The following is a 20,410-nucleotide window of genomic DNA, read 5'->3' as shown; positions in this document are numbered from 1 at the left end:
GAAGGCACCCCGCTGACTGTTTTCCACTATTTTTTCAAGAGAAAAGGCAGAGGTTCGATGAATCAATGCAAATTTGCAACCGTCAGGTTTTCATCCTGCAGGATTCGTCACATTAGTTGCTGATATTTGCTCAAATTTATAGAAAAATACAAATATCTGCAATATCAGATTAATTTTATTAACTCCACCATGGAATATATATTAATAGTATGTGTTATTAGTGTTGTAGAAATTTATATTATATTTCTATGCTTGATAAAAGGTAGAGATTTTTGACTTAAAATAAAGGGTTTTGGATCTGTGATATTAATATTCTATCATATTTGAAGCGTGCTACTACTTCTTGACTAACTATGTCTATACCATTATAATTTCACACTTACTGGAAAAATATGTCTTTACATACTCTTTTGACTTGTTTATGAAATAATTTGGACCAAAATGCTCTTATCTTCACCCTCCCACTCCTATGTTTACCTCCGCTGCCATCCTGCTCCTCCTCCTCTCCGGCTACTTCGAGGTGTCCTCCATGTCCTCGCTCTCCATGGTAGCGCCCTTCCTTTCCGGCGCCGGCGCCACCCACTTCCCCACCACGCTCGACTCCGTCTGCTCCCGCGACCGGGGCCCCTTCACCTCCATTCTCAAGGCCTTCAACGCCTAGGACGCCTCCGTCGGCTGTCCCCGAATCCGCGCCAAGCTCAATGCCGCGGAGCCGCCCGCCACCATCGCCACCGCGGAGGCCTCTGCCTCCGCAGCCATCACCGGCGATGCGGCATGGGGCGGGGCCAGGTGTGAGGAGCTTAAGATGCGGCACGTCGGGATGCTAGTCAAGGGGTGGACGTGGATCCCTGACGTGCTCGACGGGGTCTACTCGTGTTGCTGCGGGGTCAGTTGCATATGGAGCACAAGTTTGTCCCCATCGTCAACCCTGATGCGCTGCTCTACGATGAGGGCCGGCGGCCACTCCGGTGGGCACTCGAGGATGGGGAGAAATGATCGAAGGTTGAACATGAAGCTATTTGATCCAAATTCTTTCATAAACACCTCTAAAAGAGTACGTAATGGCATATAGTGTGAAATTGTAATTGCAAAGATGTAATTACTCGAGAAGTAACTTCAAATAAGGAAGAACTATTTTGGCTCCATATATGGTTAAATTAATGTTTGATATTCTTTGCATAATGGCATCTAAAATGTTTTCTAAATTAAAGATAAGATAAAATTCACCCTAATTAGAAGATTGGAACCCTTATATATGTATGTATAGACAGTAAAAAATTATTCAAAATCAACGTGAATGTTTTTTTTTGAACTCAAAATTAACATGAATATTACAGGCGAGATAGAAAACGGGAAATAGCCGATTGAGGGACCGAAACTGGCGAATAGAGGGGGGTGAATGGGAGCCGATCAAAATTTCTTTTGAAATCGATCTGTCGGCCTATATCCCAAAAATCACCGCAAACCCTCAACCTAAGGTATGAGAGAATAGCTATGAACTAGCTATCTCACAACAGCACACCCTAGGAAACTTCGCGGAAGCAAAACGGGAAAAACTCCCCAAACAGCAGCACTGCTGAGTCAGACCGGTTTGACTGCTAGCATAGACCGGTCAGACCGGTTGGGCTGGAAACTGAATTTCCAGACCGGTCAGACCGGTCGCTCCTAGACAGCCCGCAACCAAAGCTTCAAATGGCAAATCTCGAGCAAACAAAGTCTAAATCCAATGAAACATGGAGGATACCTTCACAACTGTTCCATGAACATATCCTCAAGAGATCTTTCCCAAAAGATTAACAGATCGTGATAAATCAAGGGAAGATAAAAAATGATTGGGGTTTTCTCAAGAGCTCAAAATCTCCAATTCGTGTGAACTTGCGATTACAGGGGGTTTGGCACTAGGCTAGATGCATAGGAATCATCACAAAGAGTTCGGCAAAACACGAATCCACGGTTTTGATTCCTCTAAACACGAAACATCTCAAAAGAGGAGAAATCAAGTCCAAAACGCAAAAGAGGAAGGGAAGGACGAATACTCAGTGTACAAAGGTGAATCTCAAACGAATGTCATTCATTAACCTCAGAGGAATTCACCTATACAAAGGCTAGAGCCATCTGCCCATCATTCTACCCACTAATTTGAGAGATTAGCTAAACCCTAACCCTCATTTTGCGTTGGAGTCCTTGGCCCTAACCTGGAGCAGGAGGTAGGGGAAGGAAAAACGAAAAGGACTCAAGAAAACTCAAAGACTCAACCAGCCACGGGCTGGTGGGGGTATTTATACCCAGCTGCTGCGGCCAGACCGGTCAGACCGGTCCATGGGACCGGTCAGACCGGTCGGGTCTGCAGCAGCCCGCTGTACAGACTCAATCGACGGCGGAGTTTCTTTCTTCGACTCGAAGTTTTTGCTGCGATGCCGCCACGTCGACGAAGTTCCGGTCCGCGGTTTTGGAGGTTCCGCGAAACCCGGGTAGGTGGCCGGTTTTGAGAAAACCGCCAAAACACCTCGCGCGGGAAGATTCTCGCCTCCACGCCGTGGCCCTAGATGCCGTTGCCGCCTCGGTCTTCTGACGGCCCTAGACGCCGCCCGGCGCCCGTCACCTCCTCGCCCGCAGTGAGGCCCTAGACGCCGTCGACGCCCGTCGCCTCCGTCAGTCCCGAAACCGACGCCCGTGCCTCCACGACTTGGCGTCTTCAACCGCCGTCCGCCTGCTTGGTTTTGTGGCACAAACCAAGAAACCCACCTTCCGTCGCCGCTTGCGCCCTCGATCCAGGAATGGACGCCACAGCTGTCGCCCGGCCCGAGCTCCTCCACGGCAACTCTCCGTCGACACTCGACGCCCGTGTACCTGCAATCCAAAGACCAAGCGCATGATCACACCGCACGGTTGACAATTCACTCATCACAAGCAGGATAGAGTACTCAACATTTCTTAATCTCCCCCTTGATGAGTGCATTGTCAACACACCACCTGAAAACAGAGAAGTGATAAAATAGAAGTAAGAAAGTGAAAAACTCAAGCAAGTGACAAAAAGCTCAGAAAGTCAAGAATAGTCACTTACTCAAGCACAGATCGATTCCCTAAGACAAGGGCAACGACTCGACGCAATCGATCAAAAGCCAAAACATGACTCCTCAAAGACAGAGGTAACGCTCGACGCAGTCATGCAAGAAGCAGAGGGAAACCGAGGAAACCGAGGAAACCAGGAGCCACAACCAAAGCAGAAACTCCCCCTAAAATGCATTTTCCCTTCACACGTGCAACTCTCACAAAATGATACACTCTCAAAGCCCTGTGCACAACAAGTTTTTCAAAAATCAATCAAGTCTCCCTCTTGTTCGATCACTTCTCCCAAATTCTCCCCCTTATTGGCACATGCACACATCAAGTCTAAAAAGACCTAAAGCTCCCCTGAAGTTGAGACTCCCCCTGAACAGATGTTATGCAATGAATGCAATGCAGGAGGTGTAAGTGAAAGCATTCAGGGATACAAGGATATGAGCAACATCTAGTCACAAGCACGTGTGCATCCATAAACAAGACCTGCATCTAGCTCAACAAGGTATATCAAATCAGTCTAGAGCTAGGCAAGTTCAGTTTAGGAGAAATAAAAGCATCACCCAAGATCTAGCACTAACAAGTAGGGAATGGAAAGCAGTGCTAATCATACTCATACAGGTGAGCCAAACCAGCCAAAAGCATGTTGCAAACATTCATTTTTCGATCAAATTTATATCAAGCAATTCTTAATGTCAGGGGTTGAAAGCTTGTCATGCTTTACTTAGCAACGAGGCCAAGCCTATGCCAAAGACAATCAGAAGCTTAAGGCACTCGTTTCAGTCACGCACAGCCTTGCTCGGGTTCTCACAAGTGCAAAGTGAGCCGTCCCGAAAACTCGATCAGTGCGACAAGCAATCCCACCTGGATATTTTCAATCCATTTCAAGAACAGTTCAAGCAATTTTATCAAATTTAGATCATTTCAAGTATGAATTGCTGAACGAAAACCTACACTAGCATGAATAAGATAGCAAAGCATATCAACATGCCCTAACATGCTAGTAGCCAAGACAGGGTGATCATGTTTTCAGATTTTCAAATCAAAATAACTTAACTCAAATGATGTCATATACACAGTGGAGCAAGCTATCCATGATCAAATTTATCAACTCACACAAGCAGACACTAGAAGATCATAGCAATATATACAAGAATGCTAGTGCAAGTGAGGCAATGCAAAATACAAACATGTACAATGCATATGCACAATGCAACTGCCAAACCTAGAAAACGAAGAGAAGAGCAAACAAGACCTACAAAGCTAACCAAAGAAAAGTCAGCGATCAAAAGGGGTAACAAACCCCAAGCTCCCCTCGCAAGCGAGCAAAAGTGTCCTGCTCTAGCGGTTTGGTGAGGATATCTGCGGTTTGCCTTTCTGAAGGGACATGGATCAGGTCTATGTGTCCTCTCTTATGATTATCATGCAGGAAATGGAATCTGATATCTATGTGCTTGGTTCTGGAGCGTAGGACATGGTTCTTTGCAATGCTAATGGCTGACAAGTTGTCAACAAAGATGGGAACCCTACCGAAACTTAGTCCATAATCCTGCAAGGTTTGTTTCATCCAAAGGATCTGGGAGCAGCAACTAGCAGCGGCAACATACTCAGCTTCTATGGAAGAAAGCGCTACACTAGCCTGCTTGTAAGAGGACCAAGACACCAAAGATGTGCCGAGAAATTGACAAGTGCCGGATGTCGACTTGCGATCCAACCGACACCTACCGAAATTGGCATCAAAAAAGCCCACCAAAACCAGAGAAGAATCAGCAGAGTACCAAAGACCAAATTCAAGGGTGAATTTCAGATACCTGAAGATGTGTTTCACCACCTGCTTGTGGGAGGTGCGCGGAGAAGCCTGGTACCGCGCACAAAGGCCGACGCCGAACTGAATGTCCGGCGGCGTCGCCGTCAGGTACAGGAGAGAGCCGATCATGCTCCTGTACTCCTTCTGGTCTACCGCCTCACCGTCCAAGTCCTCATCAAGCACCGTCGATGTGCTGATCGGAGTCGGCTGAGGAGACAAGTCGCTCATGTCGAACTTCCGCAGCAAGTCCCTGGTGTACTTGGCTTGATGGACGAACGTGCCCTGGGAAGTTTGCTTGATCTGCAGCCTGAGGAAGAACTGCAGCTCACCCATCATGCTCATCTCGAACTCCCTGGACATCTGCTCAGAAAACTTGGAGACAAGAGCAAGAGAAGAGCCACCAAAGATAATATCATCCACGTATATCTGAACTAATAAAAAATCAGTGCCAGATCGCATGAGGAACAAACTTTTATCAACACATCTCATTTTAAAGCCCTGAGCCAGCAAAAAGGTTTTCAATCTATCATACCAAGCTTTAGGTGCCTATTTCAAACCATAAAGAGCTTTCTGAAGTTTATAAACACGGTTTGGAAACTTGGGATTTTTGAAACCAGGGGGTTGCTTCACATAAACCTCTTCTTCGATAAAACCATTCAAGAAGGCAGATTTCACATCCATTTGGAAAACTTTAAAACCCTTGGAAGCAGCAAATGTAAGAAAGATTCGAATAGCTTCCAAATGAGCAACATGGGCAAAAGGCTCCTCAAAATCAATACCCTCTTTTTGGCAAAACCCCTGGGCAACAAGACGAGCCTTATTTCGAACAACCAACCCATCCTCACCCTGCTTGTTTTTGAAAACCCACTTCATTCCGATGGGATTACAAGCAGGTGGAGGCTCGACTAAAACCCAAACTTGGTTTCTTTCAAAATTTTCAAGTTCCTCATGCATGACATTGACCCAACTAGAATCAGAAAGAGCGTGTCCAATATCTTTGGGCTCAAAAGCGGCAACAAACGCTGAATGAGCAAAGTCAGCGATACTTGTTACCTTGGACCGTGTGACTCGCTCATTGAGGTCACCTAGCATCTGTTGAGGTGGATGACGACGCTGTATATGTCGAGGTGCTTCCCGCGTCGAAGTCGCCTCCTCCTCAACCAAGTCTAGTGTCTCCTCAGGTGCAGCTGGTGAAGCCTGAGTCACCTCCTCGATCAGCCCTCGTGATGTAGACGTAGTCGGATCAGGGCCGTCATCATCGTCCGAGCTCGGGGCGGAGACGGCTGGGTCCACAGCACGCGTGGTAGCCTCAGCGTCGCCCTCCGCAGCTTCTTCCTCCTCATCTTCAAAGATGGAGGTGCCGAGCTCATCATCTCCTGCAACTTCAAAGATAGAAGAATTGCACGATGCAGTCTCGTCGAAAGTGACCTCACAAGTCTCTCTGACGATGTTAGTATCAATAATCAGCACACGGTAAGCTCTGGAGTGAGAAGCATAACTGAGAAAAATGCCATCAGACGAGCGAGACTCAAACTTATCAAGATTTCCATCTTTCAGCACAAAGCACCGGCAACCGAAAACTCTGAGATGGTCAACATGGGGCTGGCATCCAAACCACAACTCATAAGAAGTCTTGTGCATGAAAGCACGCAAGAAAATGCGGTTGGACACATAACAAGCGGTATTGACCGCCTCAGCCTAGTACTTTCGAGGAGTCCTATGCTCATCGAGCATCGTTCTCGCCATCTCAACCAACGTCCGATTCTTCCGCTCTACAACTCCATTCTGCTGTGGAGTGTAGGGAGAAGAATACTGGTGTTCAAGCCCTTGATCACTGCAAAAGGCATCAAAACGAGCGTTTTTGAATTCTGTGCCATTATCACTGCGAATCGCTCGCATGGCCTGGGGTAGCTCATTTTTCAACCTCAAGATCAAGTCTCGAACAAACTCGAAAGCCTCATCCTTGTTTCTCATGAAAAAGACCCAAGAATAGCGAGAGAAGTCGTCCACGATCACAAAAACATACCACTTCCCACCGACAGACATCACTCTAGAAGTACCAACTGTGTCCATGTGTAGCAACTCTCCAGGGTGAGCGGTCATCACCTGATTAACAGGCGGGTGTGAAGTAGCAATCATCTTCCCGTGGTGACACGGATGGCAAACAAGGTCCTTTTGAAACTTCAATTTGGGCAATCCTCGGATCAGGCCAAATGAGCTCAGTCTCGACAACAGATCAAAGCTCAAATGTCCAAGTCTCCTATGCCACTTCCACAGATCAGAAGAAGGACCAGCCAACAAGCAATGAGGAGGTCCAAGAGGAGTTCCAGAGAAGTTAACCAAGAAAACCCGATCGCGAGGTGTAATCCGGCAAACCAAATCTCCCTTGGAATGCAAAACACGCGAACAGCCCTCCTTGAAGCGAACCTCAAACCCCTCATCAAGAAGTTGCGAAACAGAGAGCAAATTGAACCCAAGGTTCGAAACCAAAGCAACCTCTCTCAGGGTAAAGTGATCAGAAACTTGAACAGCGCCAAGTCCACGTACCTTTCCTCTTCCATTATCCCCGAACACAATGTACTCTTTTGAGCATATCGGGGTGAGGCTGGAGAACCATTTGTCATTCCCGGTCATATGGCGTGAACAACCGGAGTCCATGATCCACCTATTCTCCAAGCCTCCGACCTGCACATCAGTAGTGAGACAAAGGGTGAGCAAATGTCTCAACACTGGGGTTAGCAAAGTGAGAAGCAAACCAGTGTCGAGCCATTTGCTCTACAGAAGGGTTAGCAAAACTAGGCAAAGCGTACCCCTCGTCCCGTCTACCGCGTGACTGACAAACACCACCGCGAGGAAAGCGTGGTGCCTCGAAACCTCCGCCAAAGCCTCGGTCCCGTGGTCCATAGCCGTACCGAAAATGACCAGGAGCACGACCGGCAAAGCGACCACCCTCTAGAGCACGGTAAACACCACCGTCTCCCTGACCTCCACCTGCACGGCGCGCCCTAGCATCTTGCCTATCACCACGCCGAGGAGGACCATGCACCCGAGCAGAGTACATGTCCGAGTTCCATCTCTCCTGCTCACGCCTCATAGCCCGCTTCCTCCTGAAGCAAAACTCCTCCAGGTGACCCTTTCTATCACAGTACTCGCAGTGGTACCTCACCTCACGCTTGGGTGGTGGAGGCCTAGCCTGCGGATGGGGAGGAGCAGCCCCCTTCTTCTGGGCAACCTGGGCTGCGGCAGCAGGGAGTGTATCGAGGGGATTCTTTAGCTCATTGGGCTTCGGAACCCAAACCTGCTTCTGCAGAGGTGCTTTCGGTGGTTCTTTAAGCACACCATCCGCGGGGTCAACAAGCGAAGACTGCGTGCTCGTACTGGCAGTGTTTAGAGAACTAGAAGCTCCAGCAGCCTTGCCGATCTTACCGTACAACCTGTCAAAGTCTGACTTCGTGTATGTGTAACCGACCCCAAAACCATCATCACGCTTAAACTGCTTAATCATCATGCCCAACTGCAGCTCACTAGCAGAAACTCAACTAAGAATCGCCCTAAGATAGGTATTCTCATTCTCCAAGTTGGCTTTCTCTACCGCAAGATTATCCAAATCAGAGATCAAACCAGGGCAAACAGAACAGTCAATAGATGGGCTAGACTCCACGACCTTAGTCTTCCCCAAAGACTTAATAAAGGCGTTCTTCTCATCTAGCTCCGACCTAAGCGTGGGACAAAGCTTACAATCACCAAGCAGAACAGGTCTAGACCTAAGCTCCTCTAGTTCACACACAACAGTAGCAAACTTTCACTGTAAAGAAGCTAGATCAGCCTTAAAGATAGGACACTCATCACATTCAAGTACATCACAAACAATGGGAGCGTCCTTAACCAGTTCAAGTTCATGCTTGGCCTTAGCGAGCTCATGAGACACGTCTGCAAGCGAAGTCTTCGCAACATCCAAGTTTGCAATGTTCTCATCATGCTTGGCACGGAGAGCAACAAGATCATTCATGTGAGATATGTAGCCAACGCACTCATCCTCACTAGATTTCTCCCTAGCACAAGCCAGCTCAGCCCTAAGCTTTCTACGCTCTCTAACTGCTTCCTTAACTAGCCTTTTCTGGTTGTCGAGAGCGGCGTACAACTCCCTAACCTCTGTATCTAGCAGGTCGATCGTGGAGTTTACCTCTGAATCACTCTTGGATCCAGGAGAAGAGTCGGCGTGCGTCGGTGTAGCATGTCCACCTGAAGACGCACGAGCACCATCGGCTTCACCCGCCATGGTGCAGAAACCCTTGCGCCGACCAGCCGCCAAGCACAGGCCGATGAAGCCGGTGGCTTCATTGTCCCGCTTCTTCTTCTTCTTGTCGTCGTCGTCGGAGGTCGGTGAAGAAGAGCGGTCGGTGTCGGAGCTCTTGTCGAGGTCGCTGAGCTGCGCCAGAAAGGCCTTTTCCCGCTTCTAGGCCTTGTACTGGAAGCGCTTCTTGAGCAACTCCTTGTCGAAGCGTCCTCTCCGGTCACGACTGCGGTGCTTGTGGCGCCAACGCTCCTTGTTGGAGCCTCCCTCGTCGCGGTCGTGGTGGCGGTAGTAGTCGAAGTGGTTGTTCAGATTGCCGCAGTTGTAGCACCTGGGGTTCTTCTTCCTCTGCCTGTTGTAGTAGACGCGCTGGAACTTGCTGATGAGGAGGCACAAGTCGTCGTCGCCCAGCGTTTCCAGCTGCTCATCTGTAACAGAAGGCAAAGAGGCATGAGAAAAGCCAAGAGCAAAGTTAGCGTTAGAGCTTGATCCACCTGGGCTAGTCACAAGAGCGATGCTCTTGGAAGGAGGGGCACCATTAAGCTTGGCTCGTGTCTGGTTATCCACCTCCGTGGCCTTGAGCTTGCTGAAAAGCTCGTTCACGGTCAGAGTCTCATAGCTAGCAGACTCAATGATCATGTTCACCTTGAGATCCCACACAGGGCAGTCAAGTGCGTAGAGCAACTTGAGGGCCTTCTCGTGCTCTGTGTACTCAAGGGCATCAGTAGATCTGTTCGCATTGACTTTGTTCACAATCAATTGAAACCGACTGAACATATCACCAATGCTCTCACTCGGCCCCTGTGTGAAGTTCTCGTATTCACGCCGGTGAGTCTCGAACAGTCTGGCCTTCACCTGAGGTGTGCCCTCGTGGTAGTTCTCAAGGCACGTCTTAACTTTGTGGGCTTCCTGAAAACCCTGGACGCGTGAGAACTCCGCACGAGAAACGCCAGCGTACAAGGCATTGACAGCCTTGGCGTTAGCCTCGTGCTCGGACACCTGAAGAGGTGTGGTCCGAACGGCAAGCACCTCGTAAGCCTGGTTCTTGGTAATCTCCCAAACCTCAGCTCCCATGCTTTACAAGAAGGCTCGCATACGCACCTTCCAATAAGCATAGTCCTCACCGGCAAACACGGGGATCTTACCAAGACTCGACATGGTCGCCAAGTGGTTTTCGAACCGGTTAAGGTACTGAAAACCTCAACCAAGCTCTGATACCAATTGAGGGACCGAAACTGGCGACCAGAGGGGGGTGAATGGGAGCCGGTCAAAATTTCTTTCGAAATCGATCCGTCGGGCTATATCCCAAAAATCACCGCAAACCCTCAACCTAAGATATGAGCGAATAGCTATGGACCAGCTATCTCATAGCAGCACACCCTAGGAATCTTCGCGGAAGCAAAACGGGAAAAACTCCCCAAACAGCAGCACTGCTGAGTCAGACCGGTCTGACCACTAGCACAGACCGGTCAGACCGGTTGGGCTGGAAATTGAATTTCCAGACCGGTCAGACCGGTCGCTCCCAGACAGCCCGCAACCAAAGCTTCAAATGGCAAATCTCGAGCAAACAAAGTCTAAATCCAATGAAACTTGGAGGATATCTTTACAACTGTTCCGTGAATATATCCCCAAGAGATCTTTCCAAAAAGATTAACATATTGTGAGAAATAAAGGGAAGATCAAAAAGGATTGGGGTTTTCTTAAGAGATCAAAATCTCCAATTCGTGTGAACTTGCGATTCCAGGGGGTTTGGCACTAGGCTAGGTGCATAGGAATCATCACAAAGAGTTCGGCAAAACATGAATCCACGGTCTTGATTCCTCTAAACACGAAACATCTCAAAAGAGGAGAAATCAAGTCCAAAACGCAAAAGAGGAAGGGGAGGACGAATACTCAGTGCACAAAGGTGAATCTCAAACGAATGTCATTCATTAACCTCAGAGGAATTCACCTATACAAAGGCTAGAGCCATCCACCCATCATCCTACCCACTAATTTCAGAGATTAGCTAAACCCTAACCCTCGTTTTGCGTTGGAGTCCTTGGCCCTAACCTGGAGCAGGAGGAAGGGGAAGGAAAAACGGAAAGGACTCAAGAAAACTCAAAGACTCAACCAGCCACGGGCTGGTGGGGATATTTATACCCAACTGCTGCGGCCATACCGGTCGGGTCTGCAGCAGCCCGCTGTACAGACTCAATCGACGGCGGAGTTTCTTTCTTCGACTCGAAGTCTTTGCTGCGATGCCGCCACGTCGACGAAGTTCCGGTCCGTGGTTTTGGAGGGTCCGCGAAACTCGTGTAGGTGGCCGGTTTTGAGAAAACCGCCAAAACACCTCACGCGGGAAGATTCCCGCCTCCACGCCGTGGCTCTAGACGCCGTTCCCGCCTCGGCCTTCTGACGGCCCTAGACGCCGCCCGATGCCCGTCACCTCCTCGCCCGCAGCGAGTCCCTAGACGTCGTCGACGCTCGTCGCCTCCGTCAGTCCCGAGACCGACGCCCGTGCCTCCACGACTTGGCGTCTTCAACCGCCGTCCGCCTGCTTGGTTTTATGGTGCAAACCAAGAAATCCGCCTTCCGTCGCCGCTTGCGCCCTCGACCAGGAATGGACGCCACAGCTGTCGCCCGGCCCGAGCTCCTCCACGGCAACTCTCCATCGACACTCGACGCCCTTGTACCTGCAATCCAAAGACCAAGCGCACGATCACACCGCACGGTTGATAATTCACTCATCACAAGCAGGATAGAGTACTCAACATTCCTCACCGATGGACATATAATCTAGGTGTATTCAATGGATCGAAAACCACCACACCCACGGATACCCTTGTTTTTTTTCCTTCCAAAAGCTGTTTGTTTCTTCTTCTTCCTTTTTATCCTTGGAAAAAGATAAAAACAAGCCTCTATAACTTGGAAGATAGTCAAGGACAGCAAAGAGCCAATGCAAGACAAGTGTGTTTACTTGTTCAGCTGCCAATTGACGGTAATTTTGCACTTGGCGTGCACGTGTAAGAACTCGTCAATGACGCCGTTACATCAACGTGACTGCCTTTGTCCAACCAAAGGAAATTCGATCGATCTCGTGCAGCCGTGTCGAACCTTTGCCGCAGAAAGTACATACCAAAAAAAGAAGAAATCCTTGTATATTTCCAGAGGAGGAAACAAAATGAAATGCCTACACATTTCGTTAAGAGGGTAAAAATCAGTTGAATTCATTGTGTCCTTAATTATTGATGATTAATCAATGGTGTTGTTTTTTCCTCTTTCGGTGTAACGTTTCTACTAGATGGCTAGACCGCTTCTAAAAGTTGGTCTAAAAGTTGCCCAAAGAAGAAATTCCTTGTTCAGACGATCATGAAAGAAAAGATGTCCCATATATCCCCTCTGTTCGAAATTATAATCCGTTTGATTTTTCAATCCTAAGTTTGACCACTCGTCTTATTTAAAATATTTTAAGAATTATCACCTCTTTTTTTGCTTGGTTTATTAATAAAAGTCTTTCTTGACTATGTGTGCACAAATTTTTTAAATAAGATGAGTGGGCAAATTTGAGGTCAAAAAATCAGATGAATCATAGTTTGGAATGGGGGAGTATATTTTAGTACAAAAGGAAAACGTATATATAATGGCCCGCAGAATAAAAAGGAAAACATATATAATCATAAATTAAAATTGGGAAATTTCACCTTAGAAACCTTCGATCACTAGCTAGAGCCCGATCGACAAGTTGCTTGGTTCTTTTCACTTTTTTTTTATTTATTTGCTGCACGATCTTTCGATTATTCCTTAATGAAGTCCTCAGATGCTCCAGGGCGATAATATGCTTAATTGACCTTTTGAGCCGATGGTGTTGATCGAGTTTAACTTGAAGCAGCAAGCTGGTGGACTTGACTGCGGCTTCAGTCAGCAGATCTACAGCATGATGATGTGAAAGAAACCAACCACCAACGGAGGAACTAACCATTAGCTATAGCTCTCCGGCCTCTCAATTGGTTCGAGTCTTCTTCAGTAATCCTCTCTGTTGCTGCAGATGCCACGATAAAATGACGATGTGTGATACGATGCATTCTGCAGCGGCACAGTATGCTTTGCAGTCACTGGCTCGATCCTTGAAGAAGAAAAAAGAAGGTTCTAGCTGCTGGACCTTATAGCTTGCAGATCGATCGAGTGGCCACCACCACCAACGCAAATGTCTTGCATGCATCTCAGCATCGTGACTTGGTTTCGTGCGGTTCCGATAGATCCGATCCAAATTTTGATGGGAGATTGTTGGAATTTGGGCTTGGCCCATTAAAGCTCATGTGGTGCAAACTTTTAATCCCACATTACTAGTAGAAGTTGAGGAGACCACGTGACACTCCTATATATCTAACCCATAGGCTTCACCGGAGAATATCAATCCTATTATTCCTCTTGTAAGCCGCCGCTAGGCGTTGTACACAAACACCCGATATAGTGAAGTTCTTGCTGGCTGGCGCCCGTGGTTTTTACCCTTCGCATTGGAGGGGTTTTCCACGTTAAATCCTCGTGTCTTTCTACGGTTTGATCTTTCTATTTTTCATCGTTTTGTTTGCCGTCGCTTCTAACAAGTGGTACCAGAGCCGTGGTTTCAAGTTAGGGTTTCGTGATGGCGTCGATAAAGTATGATCTACCGATGTTGGACTACAAGACAAGGTTCTCGCCGTGGCAAGTCAAGATGAGAGCTATTCTGGCGCAAACCAATGATCTTGATGAGGCGCTAGAAAAATTCGGGAAGAAAAAGAAGGATGAGTGGACCGATGAGGAGAAGCGCAAGGACCGTAAGGCTCTTTCTCTTATTCAGCTTCATCTATCTAATGATATTCTACAAGAAGTGCTGCAAGAAAAGACTGCTGCAGAATTGTGGCTAAAACTGGAATCGATCTGCATGTCGAAGGATCTTACCAGTAAATTGCATATGAAGTTGAAGCTGTACACGCTTAAGATGCAGGAGGGTGATTCGGTAATGGGTCACCTATCTGTCTTCAAGGAGATCGTTGCTGACCTAGGGTCGATGGAGGTTAAGTATGAAGATGAGGACTTAGGTCTTCTTTTATTATACTCTTTGTCAAGTTCTTATGCAAGTTTTCGTGACACCATACTATTAAGCCGTGATGAACTAACTCTTGCGGAAGTTTGTGAGGCACTCCAATCTAAGGAGAAGATGAAAGGCATGGTGCAGACAGATGGCTCGTCCTCTAGGGGCGACGCTTTGCATGTCAGAGGCAGATCAGAGCAATGATCCTCAAGTGATAACAACGATCGTGGCAAGAGCAATGACGGTAGAGGCCGCTCCCAGTCCAAAGGTCCCAAGAAGAAATTCTGTAAGTATTGCAAGAAGAAATCTCATATGATTGAGGATTGCTGGAAATTGCAGAATAAGGAGAAGAAGAAAAATAAATCTGATGGTAAGGCTAGTGTTGCTTCTGCTGGTGAAAACTCTGAGTCAGATTGTTTGGTTGTCTTTGCTGGTTGTGTTGCTGGTCATAATGAGTGGATTCTTGATTCTGCATGTTCTATTCATATCTGCACTAATAGAGATTGGTTCAGTTCCTATGAGTCTTTGCAGAACGGTGATTTTGTGCGCATGAGAGATGATAACCCGTGTGAGATTATTGTCATTGGCTCTGTTCAGATCAAGACCCATGATGGCATGATTCGCATACTGAAGAATGTAAGGCACATACCAGGGATGAAAAGAAATCTGATCTCGTTGAGCACACTTGATAAAGAAGGACTCAAATACACCGGTTCAGGTGGAGTTGTGAAGGTATCTAAAGGTTCTCTTGTATGTTTGCTGGGTGATCTCAATCCTTCAGATTTATATGTTCTTAGAGGTTGTACTTTGCATGGTTCTGTTTCTGCTGCTAATGTTGCTAATGCTGAACCTAGTAAGACTGACCTTTGGCATATGCGTCTTGGACACATGAGTGAACTCGGTATGGTAGAATTGATGAAGAGAAACCTGCTGGATGGCTGCATTTTGAGTGGCAAGAAGTTCTGTGAGCATTGTGTATTTGGTAAGCATAAGAGGGTCAAATTCAATACCTCTGTTCATACTACAAAAGGTACACTTGATTATGTTCATGCTGATTTGTGGGATCCTTTACGTAAGCCTTCATATGGTGGTGCTCGTTATATGCTTACCATTATTGATGATTACTCTAGAAGAGTCTGGCCTTATTTTCTGAAAAGCAAAGATGATACTTTTGCTGCTTTTATAGAATGGAAAGTTATGATAGAAAGGCAAACTGAGAAGAAGGTCAAGGTGCTTCGAACTGATAATGGTGGAAAGTTCTGTTCGGATGCTTTTGATTATTATTGCAGAAAAAAGGCATTGTTAGGCATCACACCATACCATACACTCCTCAGCAGAATGGTGTGGCCGAGCGTATGAACAGGACTATCATCTCGAAGGCTCATTGCATGCTGTCCAATGCCCATATGAACAAGCGTTTTTGGGCTGAGGCTGCTAATACAGCATGTTATTTGATCAACAGATCGCCTTCTATTCCACTCAACAAGAAGACTCCTATTCAGGTATGGTCTGGTACACCTGCAGATTATTCACACCTGAGAGTTTTTTGCTGCACTGCTTATGCTCATGTTGATAATGGAAAATTAGAGCCTAGAACTATTAAATGTCTGTTTCTTGGTTATGGTTCGGGAGTCAAAGGATATAAATTGTGGAATCCTGAAACTAGAAAGACTTTCATGAGCAGAAGTGTTGTTTTCAATGAATCTGTGATGTTTACTGACAGTTTGTCCACAGATGATGCTTTAGTTGAGAAATTGCAGTCACAAGTTAGTGTGCAGGTGGAGCTTATGGATGACCAGGAAAATGAAGTTGTTGGTAATGATGTTTCAGATAGTGTTCCTGATACTATTCAGCACTCATCTCCAGTTTCACAGTCTGATTTGCAGCATGAGGAGGATGTAGATTTACCTATTGCTCTTCGCAGATCAAAGAGGAGTTGTGGACCTCCAAACCGTTTAATTGAGGAGTGTAATATGACTTATTATGCTTTGAGTTGTGCTGAACAGGTGGAGGATGCTAGTGAGCCAGCAACATATTCTGAAGTCATTGATTCTATTGATAAGGAGAAGTGGATCTCAGCTATGCAGGAGGAGATGCAGTCTCTTGAGAAGAATGACACATAGGAGATTGTAAGCTTGCCTGAGAAAAAAAAGACTGTTCGCTACAAATGGGTCTTAAAGAGAAAGGAGGGTTTGTCTTCTAGTGAGCCTCCAAGATTTAAGGCAAAGTTAGTTGCAAAGGGCTTCAGTCAGATTTCTGGTGTTGACTATAATGATGTGTTCTATCCAGTTGTGAAGTATAGCTCAATTCGGACTTTCTTTAGTATTATTGCTACGCATGATCTTGAGCTTGAGCAGTTAGATGTGAAGACTGCATTTTTGCATGGAGAGCTTGAGGAGGAAATTTACATGGATCAGCCAGAAGGATTCATAGTGCCAAGCAAAGAGAATTATGTTTGCAAATTAAAAAAGTCCTTGTATGGTTTGAAACAGTCTCCTCGTCAGTGGTATAAGAGGTTTGATTTATTTATGTTGTTACATGGTTTTAAAAGATCTGAATATGATAGCTGTGTTTACATTAAGATTGTTGAGGAATCACCTATATACTTTCTGTTATATGTTGATGACATGATTATTGCTGCCAAGAGCAGAAAAGAAATCACTACAGTAAAGAAATTGTTGAATAGTGAATTTGATATGAAGGATCTTGGTGTTGCTAAGAAAATTCTAGGTATGGAGATTACTAGAGACAGAAAATCTGGTTTATTATTTCTTAGTCAGCATAATTACATTAACAAGGTTCTTCAGCGTTTCAATATGCATGATTCAAAGCCAGTTACTACTCCTATTGCACCTCACTTTAAATTGTCAGCTGCTCAGTGCCCTAGTTCTGAGGAGGATGTTGAATACATGTCAAAAGTCTCATATTCTAGTGCTGTTGGTTCTTTGATGTATGCCATAGTTTGCTCTCGCCCAGATTTATCATATGCTATGATAAATCTGGGCAGCAGATACATGTCTAATCCTGGTAAAGAACACTGGAAGGCAGTTCAGTGGATTTTCAGGTACCTCAGAGGAACAGCAGATTCTTGTTTGAAGTTTGGGAGAACTGATCAGGGACTCATTGGTTATGTGAATTCAGATTATGCTGTTGATTTGGATAGGCGCAGGTCACTCACAGGTTATGTGTTCACTGTTAGCAGTTGTTCAAGCTTAGTTGGTTTGACAGTTTAGCCCAAGAGGTTATTTGGCGCCAGAAATTCTGTTCTTTGTTGTGTTCAGGTGATGATTTTGATATGCTACTAGAAGGAATTTGTCTCAAGGTGGAGTATGTTATATTGTGATCCAAATTCTGATGGGAGATTGTTGGAATTTGGGATTGGCCCATTAAGGCTCATGTGGTGCAAACTTTTAATCCCACATTGCTAGTAGAAATTGAGGAGACCACGTGACTCTCCTATATATCTAACCCATAGGTTTCACCGAAGAATATCAATCCTATTATTCCTCTTGTTAGCCGCCGCTAGGCGTTGTACACAAACACCCGATATAGTGAAATTCTTACTGGCTGGCGCCCGTGGTTTTTACCCTTCGCATTGGAGGGGTTTTCCACATTAAATTCTCGTGTCTTTCTACGATTTGATCTTTCTATTTTTCATCGTTTTATTCGCCGTCGCTTCAAACACACCCCTCCCCCCCACCACACACACGCAGGCACTGCCTTTTTAGCTGCTGGCCGGCCTTTACGACCAGTTCGTCGTCTCTCTCAGCTTAATTCGGTTCCAAGAGCGAGCAAGCAGCTGATGAGGCCTCGTTTTCGTTTCAACTGCGGTGATGCTACGACGAGACGAATGGTCGCAGAATTTGACCGCATCCGTCACCTTTCCAGGCTTCCCCTCCTATAAAAGGAGGGCCGAGCGTCCCTGGTGATTCGACATGTTCTAGTACATGTGCATGTGGCCGCCGGTACTCGCTCCCGTACGTGACTTCGTTCAAGAAACTGCAAACTAACCCAGCAATATTAATGGCCACCACCGCCGCCGGCAGCGCCGCCGGCGACAATAATGCCGAGCTTCCGCCGCCGCCGCCGCCGTCGGCAAGTGACAAGACGGGTTTCCTCAAGACATGCTTCAATGGAGTCAATGCTCTCTCAGGTATTATTAGCCCTAATCTGCCAGCAGGCAAGATGTAGATGAACAATCGTCATCAACTCATGAATAATCAACGCACTACAGTGCATGCGATGCGATGCGATCGATCCCCACTGATGAACTGTGCCTGTGCTTGAATTGTTGTATCGTATATATACGCAGGGATCGGGCTGCTGTCCATCCCCTACGCGGTGTCGCAGGGCGGCTGGTCCAGCCTGGCCATCTTCCTCGCCATCGCCGCCATCTGCTGCTACACGGGCATCCTCCTGCAGCGCTGCATGGACGCCAGCCCGCTCGTGGCCACCTACCCGGACGTCGGCGCGCTGGCGTTCGGCCGCCGGGGCCGCCTCGCCGTCGCCGCCTTCATGTACCTCGAGCTCTACCTCGTCGCCGTCGACTTCCTCATCCTCGAGGGCGACAACCTGCACAAGCTGTTCCCGGCCGCGGCGGGCTTCCGCCTCGGCGGCCTCCGGGTCGGCGCCAAGCAGGGGTTCGTGCTCGCCGCCACGCTCGCCGTGCTGCCGACCACGTGGTTCAGCAGCCTCGGCGTGCTCGCGTACGTTGCCGCCGCCGGCGCGCTCGCGTCCGCCGTCCTCATCGCTGCCGTTGTGTGGGTCGCCGCGGTCGATGGCGTCGGGTTCCGCGAGCGGGGCAGGCTCGTGCGCTGGGCCGGCATGCCCAGCGCCGTCAGCCTCTACTCCTTCTGCTTCAGCGGGCACGCCGTCTTCCCCATGATCTACGGCGGGATGAAGGACAGGAGGCGGTTCCCGGCGGTGCTCCTCGTCTGCTTCGCCGTGAGCACGCTCAGCTACGGCTTCATGGGCGTCGCCGGGTACCTCATGTACGGCGACGCGGTCATGTCGCAGGTCACCCTCAACCTCCCGCCCGGGAAGGCGAGCTCCAAGGTCGCCATCTACACGACGCTGGTGAACCCGCTGACCAAGTACGCGCTGGTGGTGGCCCCCGTCGCCGAGGCCGTCGAGGCGGCGCTCGGCGTCCGCAAGAGCCGGCTGCTCCGCGCCCTCGTCCGGACGGCGCTCGTCGTCGGCACCGCCGTCGTGGCACTGGCCGTGCCCTTCTTCGCCGACGTCGTCGCGCTCACCGGCGCGCTGCTCAGCTGCACGGCCACCATGCTGCTTCCGAGCCTGTGCTACCTCAGGGTCCGCGCCAAGCTCGGGTACAAGAAGCCGTGGCTGGAGACGGCGGCCTGCGTGGTCATCGTCGCAGTTGGCACGGCCATTGTTGTGCTAGGCACCTACAGCTCTGTAAAGCAAATCGTCCAGAGGCTTAAGTAGAGCAACAGAAGCAAATCCGTCGCTGCTGCCAAATTGGGGATTGTATTTATTTGCAGATAATAAATAGCAATACGTTTGTCACATATATATATAGCACCAGTCTGCTTATTGCTTTTGCTTGCTGCTGCTAGATTGTGCTGGAGAGGCATCATAGCTTGTTTGCGCTTAATTATTTGCATGATTTTCGACACAATATTAATATACTCCCTTTGTCCTAAAATGTATGTCATTCTAGAGTTTTTAGAACAGATTATGGTTGTGTAGAAAATACTCTCCTACCCTGTCGGTGTTTACCGCCAAGCCTACTCAAGGATACCCTTAGCAGTAGGGTTTGTAGGTAGGGATCGACTGCTCTAGAACTCGATGGTACAAGGAACACAAAGATTTAGACAGGTTCGGGCCGCGAGTTTACGTAATACCCTACGTCCTGTGTGGTTTGTATTGCCTTAGGTGTTGATGATTGTTTGGAGGGGGAGCTGCCCGCCCTTATATATCCGGGGAGACAGGGTTACATGGAAAGTCCTAACCGAGTACAGTTGGAGTCCTACTACAACACAATCGGGTAGTTTCCTTTGTACTACAGCTAGTTCTATGCCTATTCGGGTAGTTACAAAAGAGGTAAGGTACATCCATGAGCTATCCCTTACTCTAAAATATTCTATATCTATAAGAAGTCCCGCTGTCCCGGGTCTGACAAGCCCCCGAGCTCTTCGTAGCCGAGCCCTGCAGGCGTCGAGTACTTGGTTGGGCG

General features: G+C 47.8%; 1 protein-coding gene across 1 annotated transcript; it reads left to right on the top strand.

Annotated features, from left to right (window-relative positions):
• Window positions 1–18,237: 18,237 nt before the first annotated feature.
• Window positions 18,238–19,659, top strand: LOC120640069 (amino acid transporter AVT1I-like). Its single transcript, XM_039915961.1, has 2 exons — window positions 18,238–18,367; window positions 18,527–19,659. Exons 1-2 carry the CDS (start codon window positions 18,238–18,240, stop codon window positions 19,657–19,659), a joined length of 1,263 nt encoding a protein of 420 aa, XP_039771895.1.
• Window positions 19,660–20,410: the final 751 nt, after the last annotated feature.

Source organism: Panicum virgatum, chromosome 7K (assembly GCF_016808335.1).
Source record: "Panicum virgatum strain AP13 chromosome 7K, P.virgatum_v5, whole genome shotgun sequence".
Taxonomy (NCBI): domain Eukaryota; kingdom Viridiplantae; phylum Streptophyta; class Magnoliopsida; order Poales; family Poaceae; genus Panicum; species Panicum virgatum.
This window is presented reverse-complemented; position numbering and strand designations above follow the sequence as displayed.

What these genes read in the sequence shown, in the direction of transcription:
- LOC120640069 (XM_039915961.1), top strand. Translation starts at nt 18,238, where the DNA reads ATGGCCACCACCGCCGCCGGCAGCGCCGCCGGCGACAATAATGCCGAG. An exon ending in TGGAGTCAATGCTCTCTCAG is followed by an intron (nt 18,368 to 18,526) that starts GTATTATTAGCC and finishes ATATATACGCAG; the next exon opens with GGATCGGGCTGCTGTCCATC.